This window comes from Monopterus albus, unplaced genomic scaffold, assembly GCF_001952655.1.
Source record: "Monopterus albus unplaced genomic scaffold, M_albus_1.0 scaffold373.1, whole genome shotgun sequence".
Classification (NCBI taxonomy): domain Eukaryota; kingdom Metazoa; phylum Chordata; class Actinopteri; order Synbranchiformes; family Synbranchidae; genus Monopterus; species Monopterus albus.
In genome coordinates, this window is record NW_018128253.1 from 861,368 (window position 1) to 885,768 (window position 24,401).

At 44.0% G+C, this 24,401-nt stretch overlaps 3 protein-coding genes across 6 annotated transcripts in view; 2 read left to right on the forward strand and 1 right to left on the reverse strand.

Annotated features, from left to right (window-relative positions):
- Positions 1–9,947, forward strand: part of prmt7 (protein arginine methyltransferase 7) — an 11,146-nt gene extending 1,199 nt beyond the window's left edge. Inside the window, exons 3-17 of the mRNA XM_020585685.1 lie at positions 10–159; positions 1,100–1,208; positions 1,344–1,456; positions 1,646–1,875; positions 1,968–2,148; positions 2,225–2,352; positions 4,268–4,406; positions 4,496–4,579; positions 4,665–4,712; positions 4,806–4,895; positions 5,857–6,018; positions 6,322–6,396; positions 6,551–6,711; positions 8,099–8,195; positions 9,052–9,947. Of these exons, the coding sequence (XP_020441341.1) occupies positions 10–159; positions 1,100–1,208; positions 1,344–1,456; positions 1,646–1,875; positions 1,968–2,148; positions 2,225–2,352; positions 4,268–4,406; positions 4,496–4,579; positions 4,665–4,712; positions 4,806–4,895; positions 5,857–6,018; positions 6,322–6,396; positions 6,551–6,711; positions 8,099–8,195; positions 9,052–9,207 (1,923 nt within the window). The 3' untranslated portion in view covers positions 9,208–9,947. The remainder of the gene's footprint in view (positions 1–9; positions 160–1,099; positions 1,209–1,343; positions 1,457–1,645; positions 1,876–1,967; positions 2,149–2,224; positions 2,353–4,267; positions 4,407–4,495; positions 4,580–4,664; positions 4,713–4,805; positions 4,896–5,856; positions 6,019–6,321; positions 6,397–6,550; positions 6,712–8,098; positions 8,196–9,051) is intronic.
- Positions 9,948–10,394: 447 nt separating this feature from the next.
- Positions 10,395–17,439, reverse strand: ciapin1 (cytokine induced apoptosis inhibitor 1). 4 transcript variants are annotated; one of them, XM_020585689.1, is made up of 9 exons: positions 17,363–17,439; positions 16,307–16,469; positions 15,969–16,112; positions 13,223–13,302; positions 12,806–12,974; positions 11,210–11,298; positions 10,923–11,041; positions 10,718–10,799; positions 10,395–10,604 (listed from the first exon to the last, which is right to left on the reverse strand). In XM_020585689.1, exons 2-9 carry the CDS (start codon positions 16,461–16,463, stop codon positions 10,494–10,496), a joined length of 951 nt encoding a protein of 316 aa, XP_020441345.1. In that variant the 5' UTR covers positions 16,464–16,469; positions 17,363–17,439; the 3' UTR covers positions 10,395–10,493. The 4 variants fall into 4 exon arrangements, with proteins under 4 accessions (XP_020441345.1, XP_020441347.1, XP_020441344.1 ...); XM_020585691.1 differs by lacking the exon at positions 17,363–17,439 and adding an exon at positions 17,110–17,346 and having other exon boundaries at positions 11,210–11,283; XM_020585688.1 differs by lacking the exon at positions 17,363–17,439 and adding an exon at positions 17,110–17,346.
- A 160-nt stretch (positions 17,440–17,599) lies between these two features.
- coq9 (coenzyme Q9 homolog (S. cerevisiae)) overlaps positions 17,600–24,401 on the forward strand; it is an 8,160-nt gene continuing 1,358 nt past the window's right edge. Inside the window, exons 1-8 of the mRNA XM_020585686.1 lie at positions 17,600–17,739; positions 18,450–18,675; positions 18,908–19,043; positions 19,543–19,685; positions 20,435–20,519; positions 20,629–20,733; positions 22,575–22,730; positions 23,241–23,294. Of these exons, the coding sequence (XP_020441342.1) occupies positions 17,682–17,739; positions 18,450–18,675; positions 18,908–19,043; positions 19,543–19,685; positions 20,435–20,519; positions 20,629–20,733; positions 22,575–22,730; positions 23,241–23,294 (963 nt within the window). The 5' untranslated portion in view covers positions 17,600–17,681. The remainder of the gene's footprint in view (positions 17,740–18,449; positions 18,676–18,907; positions 19,044–19,542; positions 19,686–20,434; positions 20,520–20,628; positions 20,734–22,574; positions 22,731–23,240; positions 23,295–24,401) is intronic.

The window sequence follows — 24,401 nt, forward strand, 5'->3', positions numbered from 1 at the left end:
GCCTTCCAGAATGAGAAGTACTATCGGGGGATCTGGGCGGCTGTGGCCAGAGTCAAGGCTCGTGGTGAGAAGGTCATCGTCCTAGATATTGGGACAGGAACGGGCCTGCTGTCCATGATGGCCGTCACGGCTGGAGCGGACTTCTGCTACGCTGTAGAGGTACAGATGCTCTTCCTCTGTGCCAATGGATGCTGTGCATTAACATGATAGGTTCTCCCTCATTTTCCCACATTTCCCTTGTATACCATCTGATACTCCGTTGTCTGTCTGACATCTAGCTTTGACTGGCACCGAGACATGGTACACATGCTGGAGTGGTTTCACCAGAAACTATATTTCTGGCTACTCTTGTCCCACACCGTCTGGCCACTCTTGTCCCACACTGTCTGACAGCTGTCACATGGTCATTGCTGGTCTGAACCCGTGCTCTGATGACGTCCAACACACCCAGTCTACCTGTATGTGTGGCCTCCAGTGGCCCCTCAGTCAAACGTATCAGTGTGTATGCTAACATCACTTCACTTTGGACTGTGAAATGGGTGGACATACTGTAGCAGCAATGAATTTAACTGGTTATTGATTAATTTAATGATTAGCTTTTCAGTTCACAACACTATTGGTAACTATCAAAGGTCAGAGGTCACTGAAAAAATAAACTGCTTGTTTTTTTTCTGACCAACAGTCCAAACCCCAGATATGCGTGTTAGATGTAGTTAATCTAGTCAAAGCCACGGCTAAACGTGCTCAGCCGTGCACACAGTCCTGATACCTGTAAAGGGTTGTTCTGTTCTCTCAGCTCTGTGGGAGACACACTAATGCAGAACCTTCAATAACGAGACAGAACCTGTGCTGTCTACCAGTCAGCGTGCTCCCAACTCTGCAGGAGTTTTGGCCTGTTTGCTGCTTACAACAAAAGGATTTCGTTGACTTTTCCAACTCCATAAAACCTTCTCCTGTGAGGAGGAACAGGAGAATAACAATTTGAATAGTTGAAGCACTAACAGACTATTCTTTTGTGTTTTGCTGTTAGCCTCTCACTGCTCGTACCCCGGTCCGCCTTAAATCTTAGGTATCGTCTCTGTATCCTTTGTGCCTGCAGGTCTTTAAGCCGATGGCTGAAGCAGCCCAGTGCATCGTGGAGAAAAACGGCTTCTCTGACAAGATTAAGATAATTAACAAGCACTCTACTGATGTCACCGTGGGGCCAGGTCAGACTGGGCAGCGTGCACACAGCTGAACAAAATGAATATGTCCCATGGAAAACGTTTTCTATAACACCATGCAGGTTGTCTTTCAAATGTTCCGGTCTGCTGCGATGAGGTGTGATTGTGATTTTTTTCCAGGTGGAGATATGCAAATGAAGGCCAACGTCCTGATCACAGAACTGTTTGACACAGAGCTGATAGGTGAAGGAGCCCTGCCCAGCTATGAGCACGCTCACCAAAACCTGGTCCAGGTGTGTGTCAATGTGATTTGACACTTGTGTCTTTCTGTATTTGCACAAATCCAAGACTGATGTTTATCTGCAGGGCTCGGACTAATCATAAGCTGTTGTTTTGGCAAGAATAGATTGTGACAGTGTGGGTGAAATGCGCATCTCCAGTTGGTGTTCAGACTTGTCACCTGGTGTCCCTTCACCCTGCAGGAGGGCTGTGAGGCGGTTCCTCACCGGGCCACTGTCTACGCCCAGCTGGTGGAGTCAGAGCTGCTGTGGAGCTGGGCTCAGCTGCAGCCAGTAGAAATAGAGGGGGCCCGTCTGCTGCCTCCACCTGCTGTGGGCCACTGCGCCGGGGCTCATTCCGTGTGTGACATCCAGCTGAGCCAGGTGTCTCCTGACAGCTTTGCCCCACTGGGTCCTCTCTGCACCATGTTCAGGTACGGCAGTGAGGAAGGTGTCCTCCTCCTAGGCTCTATACTCTCAGCATCCAGTTTTTCACCTTTGTCTGCTCTCCATCCTTCATTTCCAGTGTGGACTTCAGTAAACAATTAAGCAGCGCCTTCCAGTCCCACTCCTCCCAGTTTGTGGCTCAGTCCAGCGGTCGAGCCCAGGTGGTCCTGTCATGGTGGGACCTTGACATGGATCCCAGTGGGAACATTGTGTGCACCGTGGCTCCCAGCTGGACGTACCCACAACCAGAGATGGCTCCTGTGAGTCATATGACATGGTGCTACGAGTCACTAATTTGGGCTGGTCGGCCCATCTTAATGCTGTGCTGTGTTTTAGTGGCGGGACCACTGGATGCAGAGTGTGTACTTCCTACCTATGGAGAGCAGGGTGACGGCAGGAGAGGAGCTCAGCCTGACTGTCTGCCACGATGACTACAGCCTGTGGTACAGCCTGCAGTCTCACAGGTACACCGGCTCAGAGAGCACAGACTGTTTGAATCCTGACCAGTGCAGTAGCACACTCGGCAGGAGACGTCATCCGAGTGCTACTCAGCAGTCGACAGACTCTCACCACGAAGTCCATTTAGTAGCTGCTTTGGTGCTTTCAGTGAAGTCACAGCAGGTGAGGTTTGTCCAGTTGTTGCTGGACTGTAGATAGTGATCCACTTTAATGAGCTCGCAGCCGAGCTGGTGGAGTTGTGTTCTGGCTTCGTGTTGCATCAACCACAAGTCACCTCAGACATGCACAGTGACAGTTGGATGCTAAATGGCTGACAGGTAATTTCACTTATTAGTTTGATCAAGCCAGACAAAATTGATGCTGTGTATACGTATGTTTTATAAAATAAGACTATTGGTTTTTGATTGTTCAATATAGTCGTCATTTTAATTTCTAAAAGTATCTATTTACTTACTGCCATTCTTTAAAAGCAGCTCATTCAGCAGAGATTAACAGACAAAACGGCTCATTTAGAATCGGCTAACAGACCGTGGAGACCGTATAACGCCAGGGTCAGCGTGGTAATAACATGACCTGACTGAGCTGAGACGTGAGGTAGGATGATGAGGATTTTATCCTGTGCCGTATGTCGCAACGTTTGGGACACCTCATTACCTTCTGATGCAAAGACAGGTGGCTCCTCCAGCTGTAAACGGGGCAGAGTGAAGGGGGAAATGATGATGCCGGTGCTGACAGGTGGAACAGTGAGAGAGCACTTTGTTTTTAATCACCACTATAGCTGTGAAACATCTTGTCTGCCATGCCTCTCTGCCAAATCATTTACGTCATCAAGAGTTCAGAATTTATTACAGCCTGTCTTTACTCTGTAACAATCTCAGAAGACAGACCTGCTAGTGGCTTAAGTATTCTTGTTCCTACTGATTTAAGAAAAAAAAGAAAAAAGTACGTTCTCTGGAAAGGCAACATTTGTGTGCCCTAGTAAATGTTTTTACTTTTACCTTTTGGTAAGAGCTGCAAGAGTTCTGTATGGAAAACTGACCAACAGCTACCTCGGCTTCAGTAAGTATTCATGCCCCACCAATTTTTGCACCATTTACATTGTCGTGGGTAAGTGGTTAAATTATCGTTGTCCATCAGTCTGCACTTAATAACCCATAATGACAAAGTGAAAACATTTTTAGAAATTATCAAATTTATTGAAAAAACTAAAACTTTTTAATAAGAGATTAAAGTAATTCACCACGTAGAAGTCCCTTTGGCAGCGGTTAGAGCTTCCAGTCTTTCTTGGGTAAGTCTCTACAGGCTTTACACACCTGGATTTGGGCAGTTTATCCAATTCTCTCTGGCAGATCCTCCCAGTCTCTGTCAGGCTGATGGGAAGAGAACTCCATCTTCAGACCCACAGATGTTGTCTGGGGTTGGACTTGGGGCTCTGGGCCATTCTGGGGCAGTCAGACTCGTCCTGTGTCTTGGCTGTATGCTCCAGGTCAGCATCGTGCTGAAAGGTGAACCGGCACCCCAGTCTCAGGTCGCTGCACTCTGGAGCAGGTTTTCTACAAGGACCGGGGGGGTCCTTGTAGAAAACCTCTGTTTGGCTGCGTTTACTCTTCCCTCAGTGGGTATCATTGTGCCTGCTGCAAAGCAGTTCCGTTTGCACATCTCACAGAGAATTAAATTCAAACAGGATGCGTCTGCCCACAGTCTGGAGTCAGAGTAGAGTCTGAATACTTTTGTAAATGAGAGATTTCAGATTTTGAAAAATGTTTTTACTTTTACTAGATTGATTTAAAAAATGGCGATATATCCATGGAAATTTACGTCTGCCTCACAGCTAGCACATTTCAGTGTCCACAAGTCTCAGTGTGACCAGGCTACAGTAATGACTGAGCGTCCCTCGGCTGTCCCTCTGTTCGTTTTCAGCCAGAAGGATCCGCAGACCAAAGCTCCTCCCTCTCGGCCGTGTTGTACCTGCCAGGCACACCTGGTTTGGACTCGGCCTCGTTTCGGTGAACTCAACGACAGACGGCGCACAGAGAGCTATGTCAGTGCGCTGCGCAGCGTAAGTCAAGCCAGATCAGAGTCCAGACTGCTGGTCCAGGAGTTGCTGGGTGTGATAGTTCTCTTATTTACCTGCTGTGTTCCCCATAGGTGCTGAGAGAGGACACTGTGTGCCTTAGCGTCAGCGATGGAAGTCTGCTTCCTGTGTTTGCTCACATGCTTGGAGCCAAGAAGGTATTGTGCTTTGACCACATGTGCACATACTCTACCTTTACAAACTAAACACCATACCCAGACTCGTGTCTTGGCTTCTACCCAGGTCTTCAGTTTGGAAAGCTCTAGAATGTCCAAGGAGATTATTGAGCAGGTAAATGACAACGATTTAGGGCAGTAGTTTATCTTTGAGAGCAGAGGTTCCAGAGGAAGGTTAAGAAGTGCTAATACTGGTGTTTTTTTGCAGGTGTTGGAAGCCAATTCAATGAAGGAAGGTGTCGAGCTGTTGGAGATCAGGCCTGACCAGCTGAACAGTAATGACCTAGGCGGAGAGCAGGTGCCTTTAGTCGTACAGTACATTACTGTCAGCCAGTATCTTTGTTGGTTGTATCATTAGGTAGAACCAAAGCTGGATGTCAGACTCCAAAGCTGCATTTTAATAACTCATTATCTGAAGCAACACATCTTTATATTAAGGCCATTTTTTTAGAGAGACTTCAACCAAATTGTTATGGATCAGGCACAGCGGCGTGGTGGTTAGTGCTGTCACCTCACAGCATGAAGGTTCAGGGTTCGAGCCGACCCAGGGCCTTTCTGTGCGTGTGTGTGGGTTCTTTCCAGGTGCTCCAGCTGCCTCCCACAGTCCAAAGACATGCAGCTTAGGTTGACTGGCGACTCTAAGTTGCCTGTAGGAGTGTGTGTGGTTGTTTGTCTAAATGTCAGCTCTGTGATCGACTGGCGACATGTCCAGGGTGGACCCCGCCTCTCGCCCAGTGTTAGCTGGGATTGGCTCCAGGCCCCCGTGACCCTATTCAGGATAAGCAGTATAGATAATAGGTGGTTTTACTACCTTCTTCAACATCATTCCCAGCAGTAGCAGTCTGAGCTGCTCTGAGCAACCGACTCTGCACAACCTGCCCAGCACCAAACAGCAGACAGTTAGGATTTAGCTGGTGAACAGCTAACAGCATGCAGCAGCTAAAAGCCAGATAGTGTTCCCAGGAGTTGGTGGAGAACAGAAATGGAGTGAAAAGGACTACATTCACTGGGCGAACAGAAATATGAGTGCGATTGAATGCTCATGTTGCTCCTTATCTGCTGGATGTGTAGTAGCCAGCAGCTGATAATACTGTCGGTATACTGGGCTCCATTCACCTGGTGCGGAGGCATTTTCCTGTTGGTTTTTATTGATGTTTTAAAATAATAAAGCACACTGCAAATGTATACTGCGCTGCAGTTTGGTTGCCTAGCAGCTGATGAGATGTAGCTCAGCGGAGTGTATGCTGTCTCTCGGACAGATCTCAGTCCTGATGGGTGAGCCGTACTTCAGCACCAGCCTTCTGCCCTGGCACTCCCTGTTCTTCTGGTACTGTCGGACCGCCGTGGCAGGCCTCCTGCGGCCTGGTACCACCATCCTGCCCTGCTCTGCCACACTTCACATGATGGCTGTGGAGTTCCAGGTGGGGCACATACAGACAGGCATAACTTCATGTTTTCTAATTTCTCCGTGAGCCCAGATGAACATCCACTGTTGCTTTAGTAGTATTTGTTTTAATTTTTCTTTTGCGAAGCCCAGATATATCTTGTCACCTTCTTCATTAGCCATCAGCATTCAGGGCCTCCTTGTCTCGGAATGCCTCCACGCCGCTGTTAGATGTGGCTGTTTGGCAGAGGCTATAAGAGTGTTCTATGGAGGCCAGTGTCACTTTTTCAAGCTTCGGATTGCAGTGTGTGTTGAATGTCTTCTGTCTTTACCATGTTAGGATTTGTGGAGGATAAGAGCACCATGTGGAACATGTGAGGGCTTTGATGTCGCGCTCATGGATGAAATGGTCCAGGTAATAGGTGTATGTAATTCATTTATTTACATAGCTGTCGGTCTTTACATCCACTGAGGTGTCCCTTGCTGCTACTTGTATGATATTTTGATCATGGAGAAGAAAACAGAAAACTGAGTCTGTTTCTTTAATAACAATTCATCTGCCCCTCCAGCGATCTCTAGATTTCCGTGAGTGCCGTGAGGCAGAGCCCCACCCTCTGTGGGAGTACCCGTGCCGTGCTCTGACCCAGCCCACAGCCGTCATGGCCTTTGACTTTACACAGTGTGTCCCTCAGCATCCAGTCAGCAGTCAGGGCTCACTGCCTTTTATCAGGTACAGTCTCTCTGACATTATGACAGCAGTTAAAAAACTGTAAGATGGACTAGACAGGAATGTGGGTTGTGAGCAGGTGGTGAGTGGATTTTGTTGGAGACTGAGTGAAAGCTTCAGTTTATCCCAAAATGAAACCTCAGCCACTGTCTTCTTGCAGCGGTGACGCCGTGAACCCCACTGAACTCTGGGAACAGACACTCTAGAGTTCTCGAGGCAATGGAATAAATTAGTGGTGCACCGAAATTTCGGCCACCGAAAATTTTCGGCCGAAAAGGCCATTTTTATTTCGGGCCGAAATAAAACAACACACCGAAAAGGCACGCCGAAAATGCCCCGCCCCGCCCCGAGGCGTACACTCCCTCACTTTCCGAGATGTTTGACGAAATTCTACAGAAAAGCGCCCCGATCCGCAGCGGTGGAACAAGCGCAGCCTTGCAACAACTGGACACTTATCTAGGTGCCAGAAGCGACAATCCACTCGACTATCCACTCGACTACTGGCGCTCCAGCAAAGAGCGCTTTCCATTACTTGCACGGGTTGCACGCAGGTATTTATCTGCCCCAAGCACAAACACAGACAGTGAGAGACTCTTCAGTGCAGCATCTCATGTGCTTAATGAGAAGAGGAACCGTCTCTCCGGCCAAAAAGCGGAGCAACTTTTGTTCCTAAAGAAAAACCTGCCACGTTTGTTGAACTAAACAGCAGTCCAATTTTGCATAGTGCATAGTTGCATTAAAATTTGTGTAGCACTGCTAGCTACCTAGGCTATGTTGTTTACAGTTTGTTTGGAAGTTCTATTGCTGTTTTTGCACCGTTTTGCATTGTTTTGCACAGCAATTTAAAATGTTTGAGTGTTACATAAAACTGTTATTGAATGTTACATAAAACTTGAATAATATTATTTGGTATTGCTTATTAAAAATATTTTAGATTTTAGTTTTTCATTTTAGATTCATCAAATTCAAGTAAATATATATATATATACGCGCGCGCGCGCACACACACACACACACACACACATACACAATTATAGAGTAAGCGTGTTTTAAAAATTTGAAGTTTTTAAAAGAAGCCATTTTCGGTTTCGTTTCGGTTTTCGGCCAAGTGCATCCTAAATTTTCGGTTTCGGCCCAGAATTTTCATTTCGGTGCATCACTAGAATAAATCACACAACCTGCTGAAAGTATAGAGTAGGACAGGAGTACAGTCCACAGCTGACACCCAAGAACTGGATCAACAGTTTGATCAACCTGATTGTTGATTGTCTGTCTGCTGCCGCAACAAATAGAATGATGCTCTGGTATAAATGTTGAGATGAAATGCTCGGTTTGGTTCTAAAATGGTGCGGGTCCTCTACACGTTCTCAGTGTTATACATCTGTTTCAGGATTGGTCGTTGCCATGGTGTCGCGTTGTGGATGGAATACCATCTAACCAATGACATCACTGTCAGCGCGGGTCTGACTGGACCAGTCAGTGAACAGGTATCACGGCGCTCTTCCTTCCTTCTATCCCGAGCTTTTCCTACTTAATTTGGCTCTCACACAGTACGCATCATCTTATCTTGGTAGTGTAATATTTGATTTGATTTGATTTATTCTTTCAAGCATGTAAAAACTGTTGATATGACAACACACATAATTTTACACATAATCCAATATCAATTTGCTTATACCTAGTACATGCTTGAATGGAGTAGGAAGAAGTCAGACTTATCCAGTCCTACCCCATGACATCATCTTACCATCATTGGTTTGCAAGCAGTAAATGATTCACTTCTACCCACACACATATTGTACTAAAAAAAGATTTTAACAGTGTTAACATTCTTACATCACACAAGTAGTATACTAATATATACAACGTGGTAATGTATATGATCTGATGTTTAAAATCTGGGCATGTTTGCTCTTATCCCACGTTGCACTCGACTGTATTTTTGTTGTTTGATCACTGAGCTCCTCCAACAGTTGCTGAGGAAAGCTTCAACTGCAAGAAGTGCCATTTTGTATGTTTTTAGAGTAAATGCCACTGCCTGAAGCCATTCAACTCTGACATCAACAAGAAGGTGCAAGAGCAACATAATCACGTTATGAGAACAATTTAATTAACAATTTTAAATGCTGAGGAAATCTCAGATAAGTTTATTTCTAATGTATCACTGGTGTTTGAGAGAAAATGCTCATTAAGAGTGATGTGGGAGCTTCAAGTAATTTTTAGCTGCCAAGTTGCTCCAGTCACCAGTTGGAAGCAGCTGCGTGAAGCCAGGTGACATTTGAGGAGAATTGTATTGGGTTTTCTGACCTGCATGACGAGTCCCTGTCCTGCCTTCTCCTGCAGGGTGACTGTGAGTGGAGTCGACACAGGAAGCAGGGAGTGTATTTCTTCAGGTCCCCCTGGGAGAGCTCAGGTGATGGCAGAGCTGCGGTGTCTTACAGCTTCAACTTTGAACCCAGTTTAGGAGACATCAAGATGGACTTCAGCATCAGGTCTTAGTGATGAAGAACGAATGCTTTACCTCATGTTTGCATTTTGGGTGCATATTTATCATCAGTGTTCTGACTGAAGCTGCCACTTGCCTTTAAGATGATAACTTGATATCTGTAATGTGACTGTTATTATCCCCAGAACTGACCAGAATCCTCCATTTTTAGACTGTGGAACATGAAAACTGCCCACAAATTATGATAATAGTTATATTGGTCATATTAAGGGCTTCCCATAAGCAGCACAGTAATGAATCATGTCACGTGAAAGGCAGATCACACTGACTGACTGATGGATACTTCCGCCAGTCGTTTCTGGTGTATTTGTAATAAAATGGAATATTTTATCATAGTCATTACAGAGAGAGACCTCAAAGGACCTAATAAGGTCTCCTAATATGATAGTTCCTCAGACCTTGCTTGATTAGGAATCATCAGGTTGTGCAAGGATTGAAGATGTTCCAAGACTCTCGTATCTGCTCTGAGGAGCAGGGATTGAGGAGGCTACTGCAGAGCCGTGAGTGAGGTCACATGATCCTTCACCGGTGTTTTATGGACCTACCACACCCCTTTATTAGACAGCGGTTACTGATTGGACGCTTCAAAGGATCAGACGAAAGGATGGCTCACGTCTCTGAGAATGTTTCCTTGATTCCTCTCACCTCACACTTCTTCCTTGCATCTTTTCCTGTCATCTAACCCTTTAGACAAAATCCTGGCTTTAGTGTATTAAAATGAAACTAGACACCACTTCCTACCGTCAGTTTGTTTTTATACTGATAAACGAACCCTTCCTGGGTATAGTGATTTCTATGTGTGTTAAATTGTATGGGGAAGCAAGATGCAGCTCTGTGTACTCTAATTGCATTAATGATGATCTATGAACAGAATTTTAAATGACTAAAACAAATGCATTTCAGTGCTTTTATAAAACCTCACACCATAATTTGCCTAATGAGCAGGAGTAAAACCACAATGACATTTTGCCATTTCATTCTGATCTCACATGAAGAAACTAAGACAACTTGACTTGCTGTTGCTACTGTTGATGTATGACAGCATCAGACTCACTACTGGTGACAGACATTTACACATTTAACTTGAAGCTCTGAACTCAGACAGAAGGTTTAGATGAACAGAACTTGTCCACAACAGCGATGTCGTCGGCTGAAAGAGCAGCGTCTACTGTACATGTGTGCTGCTGACGAGATGATGCCTTGGTGTATGGGACAGAGGGATGCAGGGAGGAACTGAATGTTTTGAAGCATGAGTGATAAATATGTGAAAGCTGCTGTCTCAAGCATCTGTCAGTGTGGTGGTGTTCAGTACAATCTTCTCTCCTGGTTTGAATGCTGGCATCCCCAAGTATGGACAGCTGGCACATCGGAATGCATCGCCAAGGTAACACTGCCACACAGAAATGAAAATCATATTTCTTCACGCTGTTAATAGGCGAGTATGACAGGAAATATGTCAGAACATGGTGGGGATTCGACACCCAACAATTCAATTTTACTCACACTTCCACAGGCAGATTTGGGTAGATCTGTCTTCTGTTTCCCTTTACGCTCCCCCTCCAGCTCCTCCGCAAGACCACATGTGCTACACAAAGACGCAGCACATTGCATGGTTAATGTTTTAGTCCCTTCAAAGTGCAGATACAATCCAACATACCCATAGCATTCTTTTGTCTGTGCTTTAAAAGCATTTGTGTGGAGACCTCACCAGTTCTTGCAGGCTTTCTTCTTTCCAGCTCCTTCTCCACAGCTCAGAGCTTTAAGAGAAGCTGGATCTGGCTTCTTCATGTCATCTTCATCCAGCAGAGCATCAGAATCCACCAGATTCTCAAAGAAAGGGCAAGAGAAATGAAAAGACAGCATGAATGAAAAGAACATGCTGAATATGAAAAGGTTGTGTGAGGTGGTACACGGTGGTCAAGAGAAACCATCTCCCTCTCTTCCAGATGACCAACCTGTGTTTAGTGATTTGAGAGATAGAAATTGTTAACTCACCACATCGTCATCATTCATGTCGTTGGCTGAGAGGACCCACATTTTGACAACGTTTGGATCCAGAGCAGGTTTCTCTGCTGAAACCACAGCTTCACATCAACATTGGCAACAATTTAGAACATTCAGTACCATTTCACACAAAACTGAGATCATAGATCTGTTAGATCAGTAAATACAGTTAGCTCAATAATTACATATATCGAAAGAAAAAAATCTGACACACCAATGCTAATAATGGACACTAACTGAAGACAAAAAGTAAATGAAGAATCCTTGATATTTACTTGGTCACATATCTATACATCCTGCGTTAACTTCTCAAATCAAACTTAAATGTCTTAGTACTTTATAAGTCATATTTGTAGAGCACCAATGTCATTTCATCCAGCTTGCAAGACACGACTGGTCGTCATCATTTCTTTTAGCCTGGGTCAGTCCAGTGTTGTGGTACTGAAGTCCAGGACTCAAATTGCCAAGCAACATGGTGAGGCAATACACAAGAGGTTCTGTTAATCGAATATTTTCCAGAATTGACATTCTTTTTATTGATGGAAAGATCTGAAGGCCATCCATGATTTTGGCAGATTAGAGCACAGAGGCCAATTTACACTAACTTAAAGTTAGGTTGGGCTACCACAAAGCCCAAATGGTTGCTATGGCACTGATAAATGACCTACTCAATGCACCTCGCTCTCTGGGAGCTGACAGCCTGTTAAAGAGCCACGGAGGCGTCTGTGACCGCTACTGGTCACAGAGGGGAGCAGTGGGAGTGCATGCAGCAGATTCCTCCTGGTGAAGTGAGGGCATCCGGATAGGGAAATCTCACTGTCAACTCACTCACATAGAGAAATGTTTCCCAAATTCAAAACTTTAGCTGAAGTGGAGCTGGAAAGTCCGGTCTCCAGTGCGGCAGCAGAGCGCGGGTTCAGCTTTCACATCTAAATTTTAAGAGCCACGAGAAGCCTAGTGACAGTTACCTCAGCAGCAGGCTGCAGCAGGTCAGCTGACTTAGCCTACCTTCTCCTAAATGGGCTGTTCATATTTTAATGGTAAATGTCTACTTTTGTAAAATTGCTGTGTTCATATTTGCTTGTTTATTCACATTGGTTGCAGTTTTTTTTTTTTAGCGGCTCCACTGTCACTGCCAAAAAAACAGTCATGTTTCATGCAGTGTTGACATGAAAAGTGGCTGCACATTAGCTTGTTCTGTATATTAATTGTTTAAAAATGAAATGAACATATATAAAATGGTGAGAGCTGTGTCTGTTGTGTTTAGTGTAGACCTTGATAACTCGGACTCGGGTAACAGGTACTCAATTTGACTCGGATTATTCTTTGGCGACTCAGACTCAAACACTGGGGACTCGACTTGGACACCTGGGAACTCGACTCGGACACTGGGGACTCCAGACTGGGGGCTTGACTACATCACTGGGTCAGTCAGAGTCATTTTAACCATGAGACGCTACAGTACTGTCAGAATCTGACAAGTGGTTTCAGGGCCATCACGTGATGGACAAATGAACAAACCTAACCGACGCACAGTGATGAGTGACATGTACTCTTAGAAAAAGGAAACTGAGCTTACAGACCCACCTGGCTTAGGCGTCTTTTTCCCAAACGACAGTTTAATCTGGCTAGATGACCCCACCTCATAATTGGGTTTAGAGGCAGATATGCGGACTTTAGACAGGGTGTCTCCTTGGTAACCAGTGGCCGCCCTGAGGGAGCTCGATGCCTCTGGTCTCAATTCTGTTTTACTGACCTGGATGGAAATGAAGCAAGAAGGTCAACAGATTGAAAAGGAGACTATTTGCAAAAATGTTTAAATAGGAGATTTATTTTATGGGGTTGAGAAAAGGATTATGTTTATGCGATTCTTTCATGCCCTGCCAGTGCAACACCTGTCTAGTGCACAGCAGTGCCAGCTGCAATTGTAGGAAAAAACTTGCAATTGTAAGTAAAACCTCATAACCTTTGTGTCTGAGTGTGTTTTACACTGGATCCACTTACCTCCGCCACTGACATGAAGCCTGCCAACTTCAGAGCTGACATCAGCTTGTCAGCAGTCCTCACATTCTGTGCCTCAGCTCCTGGAACAGAAAAAGAAACAAGTACAACATATGACCCAAAAGCATCTGCAGCATTTCCCATTTACTTTGCCACGTTATGGAGACTGCACCATGGAGGATCTGGGTAAAAGGCCTTTCCTGGCTCAGAATGTAAAGAGCATAATTATGATATAGAATCCACTAAAACATTTAAAAGCACCTAAAAAAAGAAAACATTAAGGAAAGCATGACTCATATAATGTACACCATTTAAAGTTGAAAATTTCCACCAGTGAAATATTATATAGGAGACTGAATGCCAGAGATGAGGTAATCCTAGTCGGCTAAGACCGATTAGTGCAGACAGGATTTCAAAGATGTATGACCTAGGAGTCACTGGACTGGGAAAAGCAGGGATTCTGATGTTTCCTTCCCTCATATGCCATCTGCAATCAGCCTAACCATGGCTGCAAACAAAAGTTGAGAAACTGTGTTGTGTTAGCAGAGAGGCTCTTAGGTCTGTGATGTCTCAGGCTCTATCCTGAGTTTTTCCATTTAAACAGAAGATGGGCCGGGTGGTGTCTGTCCCTGAGAGGGTTCTGTGCTTTCCTCCTACAGCGCTGTTGGTACAGTGTCCCCACAGAGGGGAGGTCAGAGCCACTGCAGGCTGGATGACTCACCTCTCAGCCTGTATGGTATTCCCAAACCACACAACAATGCCGCTAGTGAGGATACTTTCAACGAGTCCTTTATAGGCCTCGGTGAGGGGCTGTCATCTGAGTCAGTCATTTTTCACCAATCTAATAAAGGCGCCGCTGCCCTTTCCTCACTGTTGCCATGGTGTTTTCCCCCAACTAAGCTTTTCTGTGATTTTAAAATGCATCATAAAGTTCTGGAACAACTTCACCCACTCTCAACGTGCACAGACAAGAAAAAAAAAACTAACTGGAAAATGGAAAGTCTTTAACTTCAAAGTTGCTCAAAACACAAGTATTGCTGGACTTTGTTTTCCTGTGATTTCCAGAAAGTTGTAACTGTCAACTCTTTCCACCCAAGTCCCCTTGATGGTAACAGGCTGCAAGGAAATGGCTCTCCTCACAAAATCTAGTATTAATTCTTTAGTTTTGTCTGCATTAAGAACAAGATTGTTGTCCTCTCCATAGACAATGATTTTATCTTTTTTCTATATTATGATTCATCATGTTTCTAATGAGACCTAGGATGGTTCTATAGTCTACATATTTAATTGCAACCCCAAGCAGAAAAAGTTGGGACAGTATGTAAAATCAAATCATCACTCTGCTATGAGCGATATAATCACATGGGCTCAGGATGGCGTTGGGTCACCTGGGGGTAGGGTAGAACTTTATTGATCACAACCTGTGTCAGGCTCTACAATGCGTAATTGCATCCAGAAATGCTGCTTAAACCTGTGCTGTGCCAAAAGGAAGCCCCGTGTCAACAGTGTCCAGAAGTCGACTGCTCTGGGCTCAGAGCTATCTGGGATGGACCATCACACAGTGGAAATGTGTACTGTGGTCAGACCAATCAGTATTTCAGGTCTTTTTTTTTAAGGGAATGGACATCATGTGTTCAGGACCAATGAGGAAAGGGACTATCCAGACTATTGGCAGCAACAAGTCCAAAAGCCAGGGTCTGTCTTGGTCTGGGGTTGTGTCAGTGTCCAGGGCAAAGGTCACTTCCACTTCCGATGGCTCCATTAATGAACAATACACAGAGACCTTGGAGCAACATCTGCTGCCTTCAAGACGACATCTTTTCCAGGGACAATCATGCATATTTCAACAAGACAATGCAAAACCTCACAATGCCACATTACCAAGGCCTGGCTGTGGAGGAAAAGGGTATGAGTGCTGGACTGGCCTGTCTGCAGTCCCCACCTGTCCACAGTAGAGAATGCAACACAAATTGCATCAACAAAGACCCAGGACTGTTGTGCCCTTTAAGACTTATTTGCAGAAAGAATGGGACAAACTGACACAATGAATCACTTGGTGTCCTCAGTCCCTAAACGTCTTTTAAGTGTTGTGAAAAGGAACGGCAACTTCACACTTCAAGTATAGAATGAAGTGCCAGGACAACTGCATCATCCACTGATCTGTTCTGGCGGTATGGCAAACGGTAGATGATCCACCGTAACATCCATATATCTTCCACACTCCAAAGTCTGATCTAGATCCAAGTTATATTCTGGATCTGCTGATCCTGAATGTTCAAATTTACAAGGCTCAAGGAAAACTTGCTACTGTGAGACAACAACAATTAAGATCAAATTGTAGCTAAAACTCTACTGATTCAGTAGAGGGTCAACAAGTTTGATGTATCTGCAAAGTTATGGAGCTTGAGCCTGAAGAAATTTGCCGTTAGTGAAATATTGTTTTTCTTGAATAATTTCCAAACTACTAATGATATCAATGTGATTCCAAATGCCAGGGGTGGGCGTTCATGGTCACAGAATCATATTATGAGGATCAATCTATAATGGGAATATTGCTTTTAGGTGGAATGACATTATGGAGAAACTGAGCTGCCTTTGTGGAGGTTTATGCTCCTAGAGGGCAGTTTTATTTTAATTGGTGTCATTTCTTTCTAGAAAGTACTCTTTTTGATTTTCAAACATTCCTGCAATCCAACATTATATTTAAACTATATATGTAAAAGAATTTAGAAAAACACTGTTCTCTCACCAGTAACTGGTTCGTCCAGAACAAGCTTCCCACCAGGTTTGAGCACTCTGGCCATCTCAGCTAGTGTCTCTGAGCTGTGGATGGAGGAGCTGTCAGCCACAAGGCTGGACAGCACCCAGTCAAAGGCGGATGCTGAATGGGAGGCTGGGGGGTGGAGAGGAAAGACAAATTTTACACCTGACTTTTCCTGTGAAACATAAATGTATATAGCTGTACCTGAATTTATTTATGATCTTATAATTTATGGTGATAACATTTGTGATTCAGGCTAATAAAGCAAGTGTTTGTTGACATAGAAGTCTTCCATGGTTTTTACAGACAGGCCAAACATCACTCACACAGCAAAAGTCTGTCCATGTTCTCCACCGACACTCTGCCATCTGCACCAACAGCGGCACCCAGCTCCTCTGCATAGTGTTTAAGGACTGCTGGTGTGGAAGGCTGAGCCCAAACAAACAGCACCTCGTCTCCTGCTTTGATGCCAAGTTCCGCCATGATTTCCTGAAGAAAGTAAAGATTCACTGAGTTGTTACAGGTCTTTAATTTAAAAAAAAAAAAATCACAGAGCTAGCATACTTAGCAAGATTGAAGATATTAGGCAAGATATATTTTGTCTAACAAAGCTAAATAAACACAAGGGTAGTAGATACAAAACAAAGCAGTCTTAAGACTGGTTGGAAAATAAAGAGCATGGCTCATCTACTGTACGTCAGCTGAACTCACAAAGAAAATGAAGGGTTGTGCCGAAAGGAAAGGAGACACTTTTTATTTGGAAATCACACAATAAATGTTTTTTTTTTATGCTTAAACAGCTGCTTCAGTGAATGCCAATCCTGTACAACTGAAGACAAGTGTCTGTCGTTGATTGCAAACACAGTGACTTTAGGACCACAACATACGAGTCTATTATCCACGACTCGTGGCCCAGAAGGTTACTGGGAAACCAGCAGTCAGTCCAGTGAAAAAACTAAACATGATCATGACAAAGTTGCGATGACCTATCAGCTAGCTTGTCATGTTAATACAAGTATTACCCGATTATAAAAACTGTAGCGTTAGCATGGCCTCTAAAGTTCTCTCCTAAACCCATTTGTCTTAAATTAACTGTCAAACACCTTCAACTCATTAAGTAAGAACTCACCAATTGAATGAGTTAACAGGCCGATTAGCGCTAGCAGCGGTTCTACATCAAGCAAACGATGTGACCCACAGGCCACCGGCCGGTGCTCGTCGAGTTAGTACGCACGTTCACACTGCGAGACCCCGGTAACTTTAAGGCTAGCCGTGAACAAAATAACGTTATACTCGTGTTTTATATGATTGTCCTTAAATGCTTTCAGTAGCCAAATTACGGTAAACAACGCATATTCAATTGCACGTACTCAGTGACTTACCTGCTGTCAGTTACAATGTCAAGTTCCACAAACAAACATTTCCTGGGCTGAATTTTCAAAATAAAATCTTTGCACTTTGTTGCAACATTATGGTCATTTAAAGTATCTGGTGAACATGTAACAGCTAGGAGATTATATACTTCGCGAGTAACACAAAGTAATCCCGATACAAATACCGCATAGCCACATTTGTTGTTGATATTTTCCACATTTACTTCTATAGAAATATTTTATGCGTTTTAGATCGAAAAGACTTTTATTTCTCTTGAGTCGCGCTAAAGTGACGCAATGTGTCCAGGCCTTGTGAGCCTAGCTGGACATGGCGGCGCTGCTGAGAGGTCTGCGGGCTGGAAGGACACTTCGGGGGCTGACCAGCGGTGAGACAGGGCTAATGTGTTATTGTATAGTCTAATGTTAATAATCGACAGGTAACCGATTCCAGTTCCGTCCGTTTCGTTTTTATGATGCGTGAAGTGGGAACGAGCCAGTCGTTAGCTGTCGTTACTTATCATTGCCAACGTCGCTTGTCACATAAGAAGATAATGAAGGACAGCCGGTTTGTTGGCTGAGGCTTTAAAAACTTGGCGTATACTTGTTTGTTGACACGGTGCCACGGTTTTGTTGACCTTCAATATTAGACATGCATGGTAAACACGTTCCTGCAACTGGGGGGCGTCTTCTCTGGTTATGCAAGCTGTCAAAATACTCCTGCTACATTGGCCATATATAGGTTGGATTTTTACGTATGAACGTAACGTTACGAGTGTTGTTGACGCAGAATCGTAAGAAGGCATTTGTGGAGAGATCTGCAGATAGGGTAAGGGAGAAGGCTTCCTGCAAAACTGAGAACTAGAGCGAATTATGTATGGACAAACAAAGTTATGCAACCTTTAGTATCACAGCGAAGATTTGTCCAATATATTTTCAACTTTTCAGTGTATTTTAGAGTAAATTATCTAAGATTTACCTGAATAAAGTGCAAAATTCCAGCCCAGTATTTGAGTTTTATTATAAGTGTGTGATTTAATTATGGAGTGGGGCTCTCTACCAGTCAAGCTAAACAGAATATTCCACCATCCTGTGACAGCTGCAACAACAGCAGCAAACACCCAGTGCAGCCTGAGACGAGGCTTCTACTGCACAGCGCTGAGGCTTCAGGATGAATCCAAATCTGACAAACCTCCCTCCTCCTCATCCATAAACTACCACGAGCACTACCACGCTCACTCTACTGAACAGAATGCAGCAGAAGCTTCCCAGGGAGACTCAGCATCTGACCCAGCAGCAGAGGAGGCTTCCAGGCAGAACACCAGGTCAGGTGATACAAATGACTTTGGCCTGCAAGATACTGTACCTATAGTGTGGAATATTTGCACTAATAAATGTAAGTCTGTTGTGTGCATTTACTGATGTCATCTTTCCAAGTACTGAAGTATAAGCAGTTGTGTCCTGAAGTAAAACGGGGTGACTCCTGCCCTCAGCTCATGCCATGTTCTTTCTCTCCCTGTGGTGTGTTTGTGCTACAACATGTGCGTCTTTGTAAAGCTACCAGAACCAGAGTGGAGAGCAGGGTGAAGACTATGAGACAGAGGAGCAGCTACAGGCTCGAATTCTGACTGCTGCTCTGGAGTTCGTCTCGCTACACGGCTGGTCAATAGAGGCCATTGCTGCGGGTGCTGAGGTGTGCTGCTATTAAAATGAAAAATGGCATAGCATTAAAACAACCACAGCCTATAGAGACTTCCTCTGGTGGGGCTAGCAGATTTCCTGTTGGCTTCCTGCATGAAGAAATAGTTTTAAATCATTTACTTATACTGCTACTAGCTTCCATCCTGCTCATTATCTCAAGCCAAGTTTGCAAAATGTAGCAGTAACATGTTGTCATGTTCTGTGTCCACAAAGACTATATGAAGGAACTATATGACATTCATAACCTAAGCATGTGGGGTGTAGTGCCCCCATTTCAGCCAGAGACATTTGCTGTATGACATTCTCCACATATCTCTGCACTTAATTCCTGTCAGCTCTCTGCTGTCATACCTACTGTGAGTAAAAACTAGAAATTACCCTGAAATACTTCAGGTAATTAAAAGTCACATATGAGAAGTAAAATAAATGAGTAGATCTGTTGTGAATGAAAATGTCAAATTGAGCATTTGTTGTTGTTGTGTTGGTACCAGACATTGGGCCTGTCCTCTGCTTCCACTGGAATGTTCTACAGCGGAGCTGGAGACTTGGTCCTACACTTTATCGCCCAGTGCAACTCGCAGCTGACAGAGATCCTGGCTGAACAACACAAGCAGGTGCAGCTGGGCCATGCTGAGTATGTATGCAGACACACACAGTTGTTTTCATTCTTCATGGGGACTTTACAGTGACTTTCAATCATTTCCTGTAGAATTACCCTAACCTTAATTATTACATCTGAATGCCTAACCCTATCTTAAGCCCAATGCTAACCCTAACCCTAAAACCAAGTCTGAACCCACAAACAGCTATTTGAAGGTGTGTACCGACAAAAATGTTCTCATTCCCATGGTCTTAAACTCTTACTGGTCCTTACTATGTACAACCATGTAAGTACACATACATCTGCAGTTCAGTTCTGCTGTTAAGATGTAAATTCACTTAACTTTATAAGGATAAGGATAATCACCTTTATTGGCCAAGTATGTTACACACAAGGAATTTGTTTCCGGTACAGAACCGATGGCAGCCATCTGCGGCGCCAACTCAACTGATGGCTCTAGCCATCGGGGGCAACGGGGGGGTTCAGTGTCTTGCCCAAGGACACTTCAACATGTGGACTGCAGGCACCAAGATTCGAACCTTCAACCTTCTCAGACAACTGCTCTACTACTGCACCACTGTCGCCTCCCCAAGCATAAAAAATACATTAGATGATTTTATTGACTTTAATATTCACTTTTCTTAAATTCCATTTTCCTTTTTCACTTGACACAAGTCAGTCATTTGCAGTCTGTTGTTTTGTAAGATATAAAAAGTGTTAATTATAGCTCCATAGTTCCATATTGCAGATTTTAGCTTCTAGCTTTGACAACTGTCTTTCAGACCAAAGAAGACTGCTGACTTTCTAAGAGATGCTGTAGAGACCAGACTGAGGATGTACATCCCCTACATTGAAACATGGCCACAGGTGTAGTGTGCATGATGAGTCACAGGGATGGCTTCTGTTACTGCTGACAGATGTCAGTACTGCAGCAGCAACTGCACTTGTTCCTCAGCTTTGTGCTCATGTCCCTTAGGCCATGAGCCTCCTGCTCCTTCCTCACAACATCCCAGACAGCCTGAAACAACTCTCCACCCTGGTGGACGACATCTGGTACTACGCTGGAGATAGATCAACAAATGTGAGTGGATCCCATCACCCTCAAGCGCCTTCATCTTCTGCTCATACCTTCCTGCCCTCCTTTCATCACCACCCCCACAATATTCGACCTGCCACCTCCCAGGTTACCCCACCACCACTAATACCTAACTCTGCCCCTCCATAGGAATAACTTGTTTATCTTGTACATGTATGTCTTATCATTGCTTCAGTCATTATTCTAAATCAGCACGTAGCTAATATAAGGCTGCAAGTTACCAGAGCAAAATAGCGGCCAGTAGAAGTTTAAAAGATGAGTCAACGACTTCAGTTGTGCTGTTTTCCTTTAATAAGGATTGCTTTAAGCATGATATTGCACTCTGAATTTTCTTAAAACAGGAAAATAATGGACATTCAAAGTGCTCTTCTCCTCAGTCTTAGCCATTGTTATCTTGTAATGGAACTCCTGATCATAAGTTACTCTTACACAATCTACTTTATAGCCTCAGTGTGACATCTGAAGTGCTTGTCAGTGTGACATCTGCTATAACAGACTAAATAGTCACCATATTTCACTGTAATTGCTTGTATTTGTAAAATGAAGTCTTGTTTTTCACCTTGTTTCAATGGCAAAAAGGGATGTAAATAATATATGTGAAGTCACATGTATTTTACAGTAACACAACACACATGTCAATACATACTTCGTAGCAGTGTAGATTTGGTTGTACATTCGGAAGATAATACATTTGGTACCTTTAAAGAGCCCATGGCACTTTTCCTTGTTTTTCACTTATCTACAATGTTGCAATAGTGAATTATCATCTTAGACATGACCTAAAGCTCAAAACATGAGGTGTACTTTTGTTCTAGTATTTCTATGCCAAAGCAACTCAGTGTATACAAGTCTCGCAAACTCTCACTCGTCGGAAAATGACTTCCTTGAATGGTCATAATCTCCAGGCAGTTGCCTGACATCCACCGGTGCCATTGTAAAAGCCGAGTTTTTCGACTGCGCCTGGTTTTGTGGATATATTTTCCCTCCTGCTGCTGCACTGTGACCAGAGGATGTGGAGAAAAATCCAGGGCCTGAGGTTACTGCATGTCCAGGATGTTCCTCTACAGGAACTGGCTGTTTTACCTGACTAGGTCTAACCTACAAGCAGCTGCCAGTGAAGCCCCCATGGTGGTGAATGATCAGCTCATCAACGCTGGATTCCCCTGATCCATGATGTTATTGTCGGTGCCATGCTACCTGTTGGAATTAATTTCACCACTTTGGGACTGTATGTGGTCGTGTAAGATGCGACCACTGCTTGGATTCACCGACCTTGGAGCTACTTGAAAGGGAGCGATGTTTCCACGACTCAGTGGGACTTAACAGTAAGTTTAAAACCCACACGTTAGGGTTTCTCACTTACCTGCTTTGTTTAGAGTGTTACACATTTCTCTTCATTGGTGTAATATATACTGTTATTTAACTATCTATGGAGAAAAAAAAATTCAAATTAATTAATGCCATTGCTTTTTGTCATTCTGTCCACCTTTGACAGAACACTGGCAGCAGGAGTTGTGCGCGTTCACAAACTGTCCTCGTTTTTAGGAAGAGGCTCTCTGATTTTATCATTCTGTAATAATTACAGACTATTTGGAGTTATGAGGGGTGCCAAGCTGATCTAGAGGTACCCAAAATTAAACATTAAATGGCTGGAAATGAGCAAAATGAGCAGCCATGGGCTCTTTAACTGTCTCAACTGTTTATCTTCCTGGTCCCCTGCGTTTTTAAACGATGTTCCCCCTTGCACAAGCTGTCTTTCTATCTCATGTCTTATGGAGTCTGCATCTTAAATTCCTCAACTTTCTGTATCACCCTTTCTTATGCAGATGAACTGGTACACCAAACGGGCGGCACTGACCGGCATCTATAACGCCACAGAGCTAGTGATGGTTCAGGATTCCTCTCCAGACTTTCAGGACACCTGGAAATTCCTTGACAACCGCATTCAGGATGTAGTTAACATGGCCACCACTGCCAAACAGGTAGAGTGGACTTCCATCCATTATCTATACCGCTTGTCCCGAAGAGGAATGCGTGGGCCTGGAGCCAATCCCAGCTGACATGGGACGAGAGGCGGGGTACAGCCTGGATAGGTCACCAGTCTGTCACAGGGCTGACACTTAGAGACAGACAACAACACACACCCACACTCACGCCTACAGGCAATTTAGAGTCACCAGTCAGCCTAAAATGCATGTCTTTGGAGTGTTGGAGAAAGTAGAGTACCCAGGGACTCCCATCTCTCGCATTACCCATCAGTGGAATAATTACAAAACTGACCTCAGATTGAGTGTCCTAAAAAAATGCCAATCTCCTTCTAAATATGGGTAAATATTAAACTGAAAGGAGATATTTTGATACATAAAACAATATTAGCACAAGGTGTTCAGAATATCAGTGTGAAAGGATTGAAACTTGGTGTAAAATATTAAACTCTGACAATTGACCTAATAATTACATTATGTTGTTATGTGTTACGCTTTCTTTTAAAGGTGCAATCAACTGGTGAAGCAGTAGTGCAGGGGCTAATGGGAGCTGCTGTAACAGTAAGCATTTGCCTCAGTGTCCTTTTTCATCATTAAGTTCCTTTCAGACATGATACCTTGGAATTTGCAGGCTACATGTAGCAGGTCCTGTTTTGGAGTTCAGACATGGAGCTGCTGTGTGTGAAATTCCTAGTAAGACTTTGTTCAAACCGATCTAGCCAGGTACCGCCACAATGCTCACATGACCGGGAAGCAGATTTCAACACAAGACCTGCTTCGGAACTCGGGGCTTTGTACAGACATGACGCCCAGATGTAAAGTAGCTGGCAAATTCCTGGCTAGGGGTGCATGTCTGAAAAGAGCTTTTATTCATATTTTCAAACTTTATTCGCCCACATTAACAGTCAAACACTTAATATACACCACTCAACATTTATCTACAGTGGGTACGGAAAGTATTCAGACCCCCTTAAATTTTCCACTCTGTTATATTGCAGCCATATGCTAAAATCATTTAAGTTCATTTTTTTCCTCATTAATGTACACACAGTACCCCATATTGACAGAAAAACACAGAATTTTTGACATTTTTGCAGATTTATTAAAAAAGAAAAACTGAAATATCACATGGTCATAAGTATTCAGCCCCTTTGCTGTGACACTCATATATTTAACTTAGGTGCTGTCCATTTCTTCTGATCATCCCAGAGATGGTTCTACACCTTCATTTGAGTCCAGCTGTGTTTGATTATACTGATTGGACGTGATTAGGAAAAGCCACACACCTGTCTATATAAGACCCTACAGCTCACAGTGCATGTCAGAGCAAATGAGAATCATGAAGTCAAAGGAACTGCCTGAAGAGCTCAGAGACAGAATTGTGGCAAGGCACAGATCTGGCCAAGGTTACAAAAAAATTTCTGCTGCACTTAAGGTGCCTAAGAGCACAGTGGCCTCCATAATCCTTAAATGGAAGACGTTTGGGACAACCAGAACCCTTCCTAGAGCTGGCCGTACGGCCAAACTGAGCTACCAGGGGAGAAGAGCCTTGGTGAGAGAGGTACAGAAGAACCCAAAGATGACTGTGGCTGAGCTCCAGAGATGCAGTCGGGAGATGGGAGAAAGTTGTAGAAAGTCAAAGAAAGTCAACCATCACTGCAGCCCTCC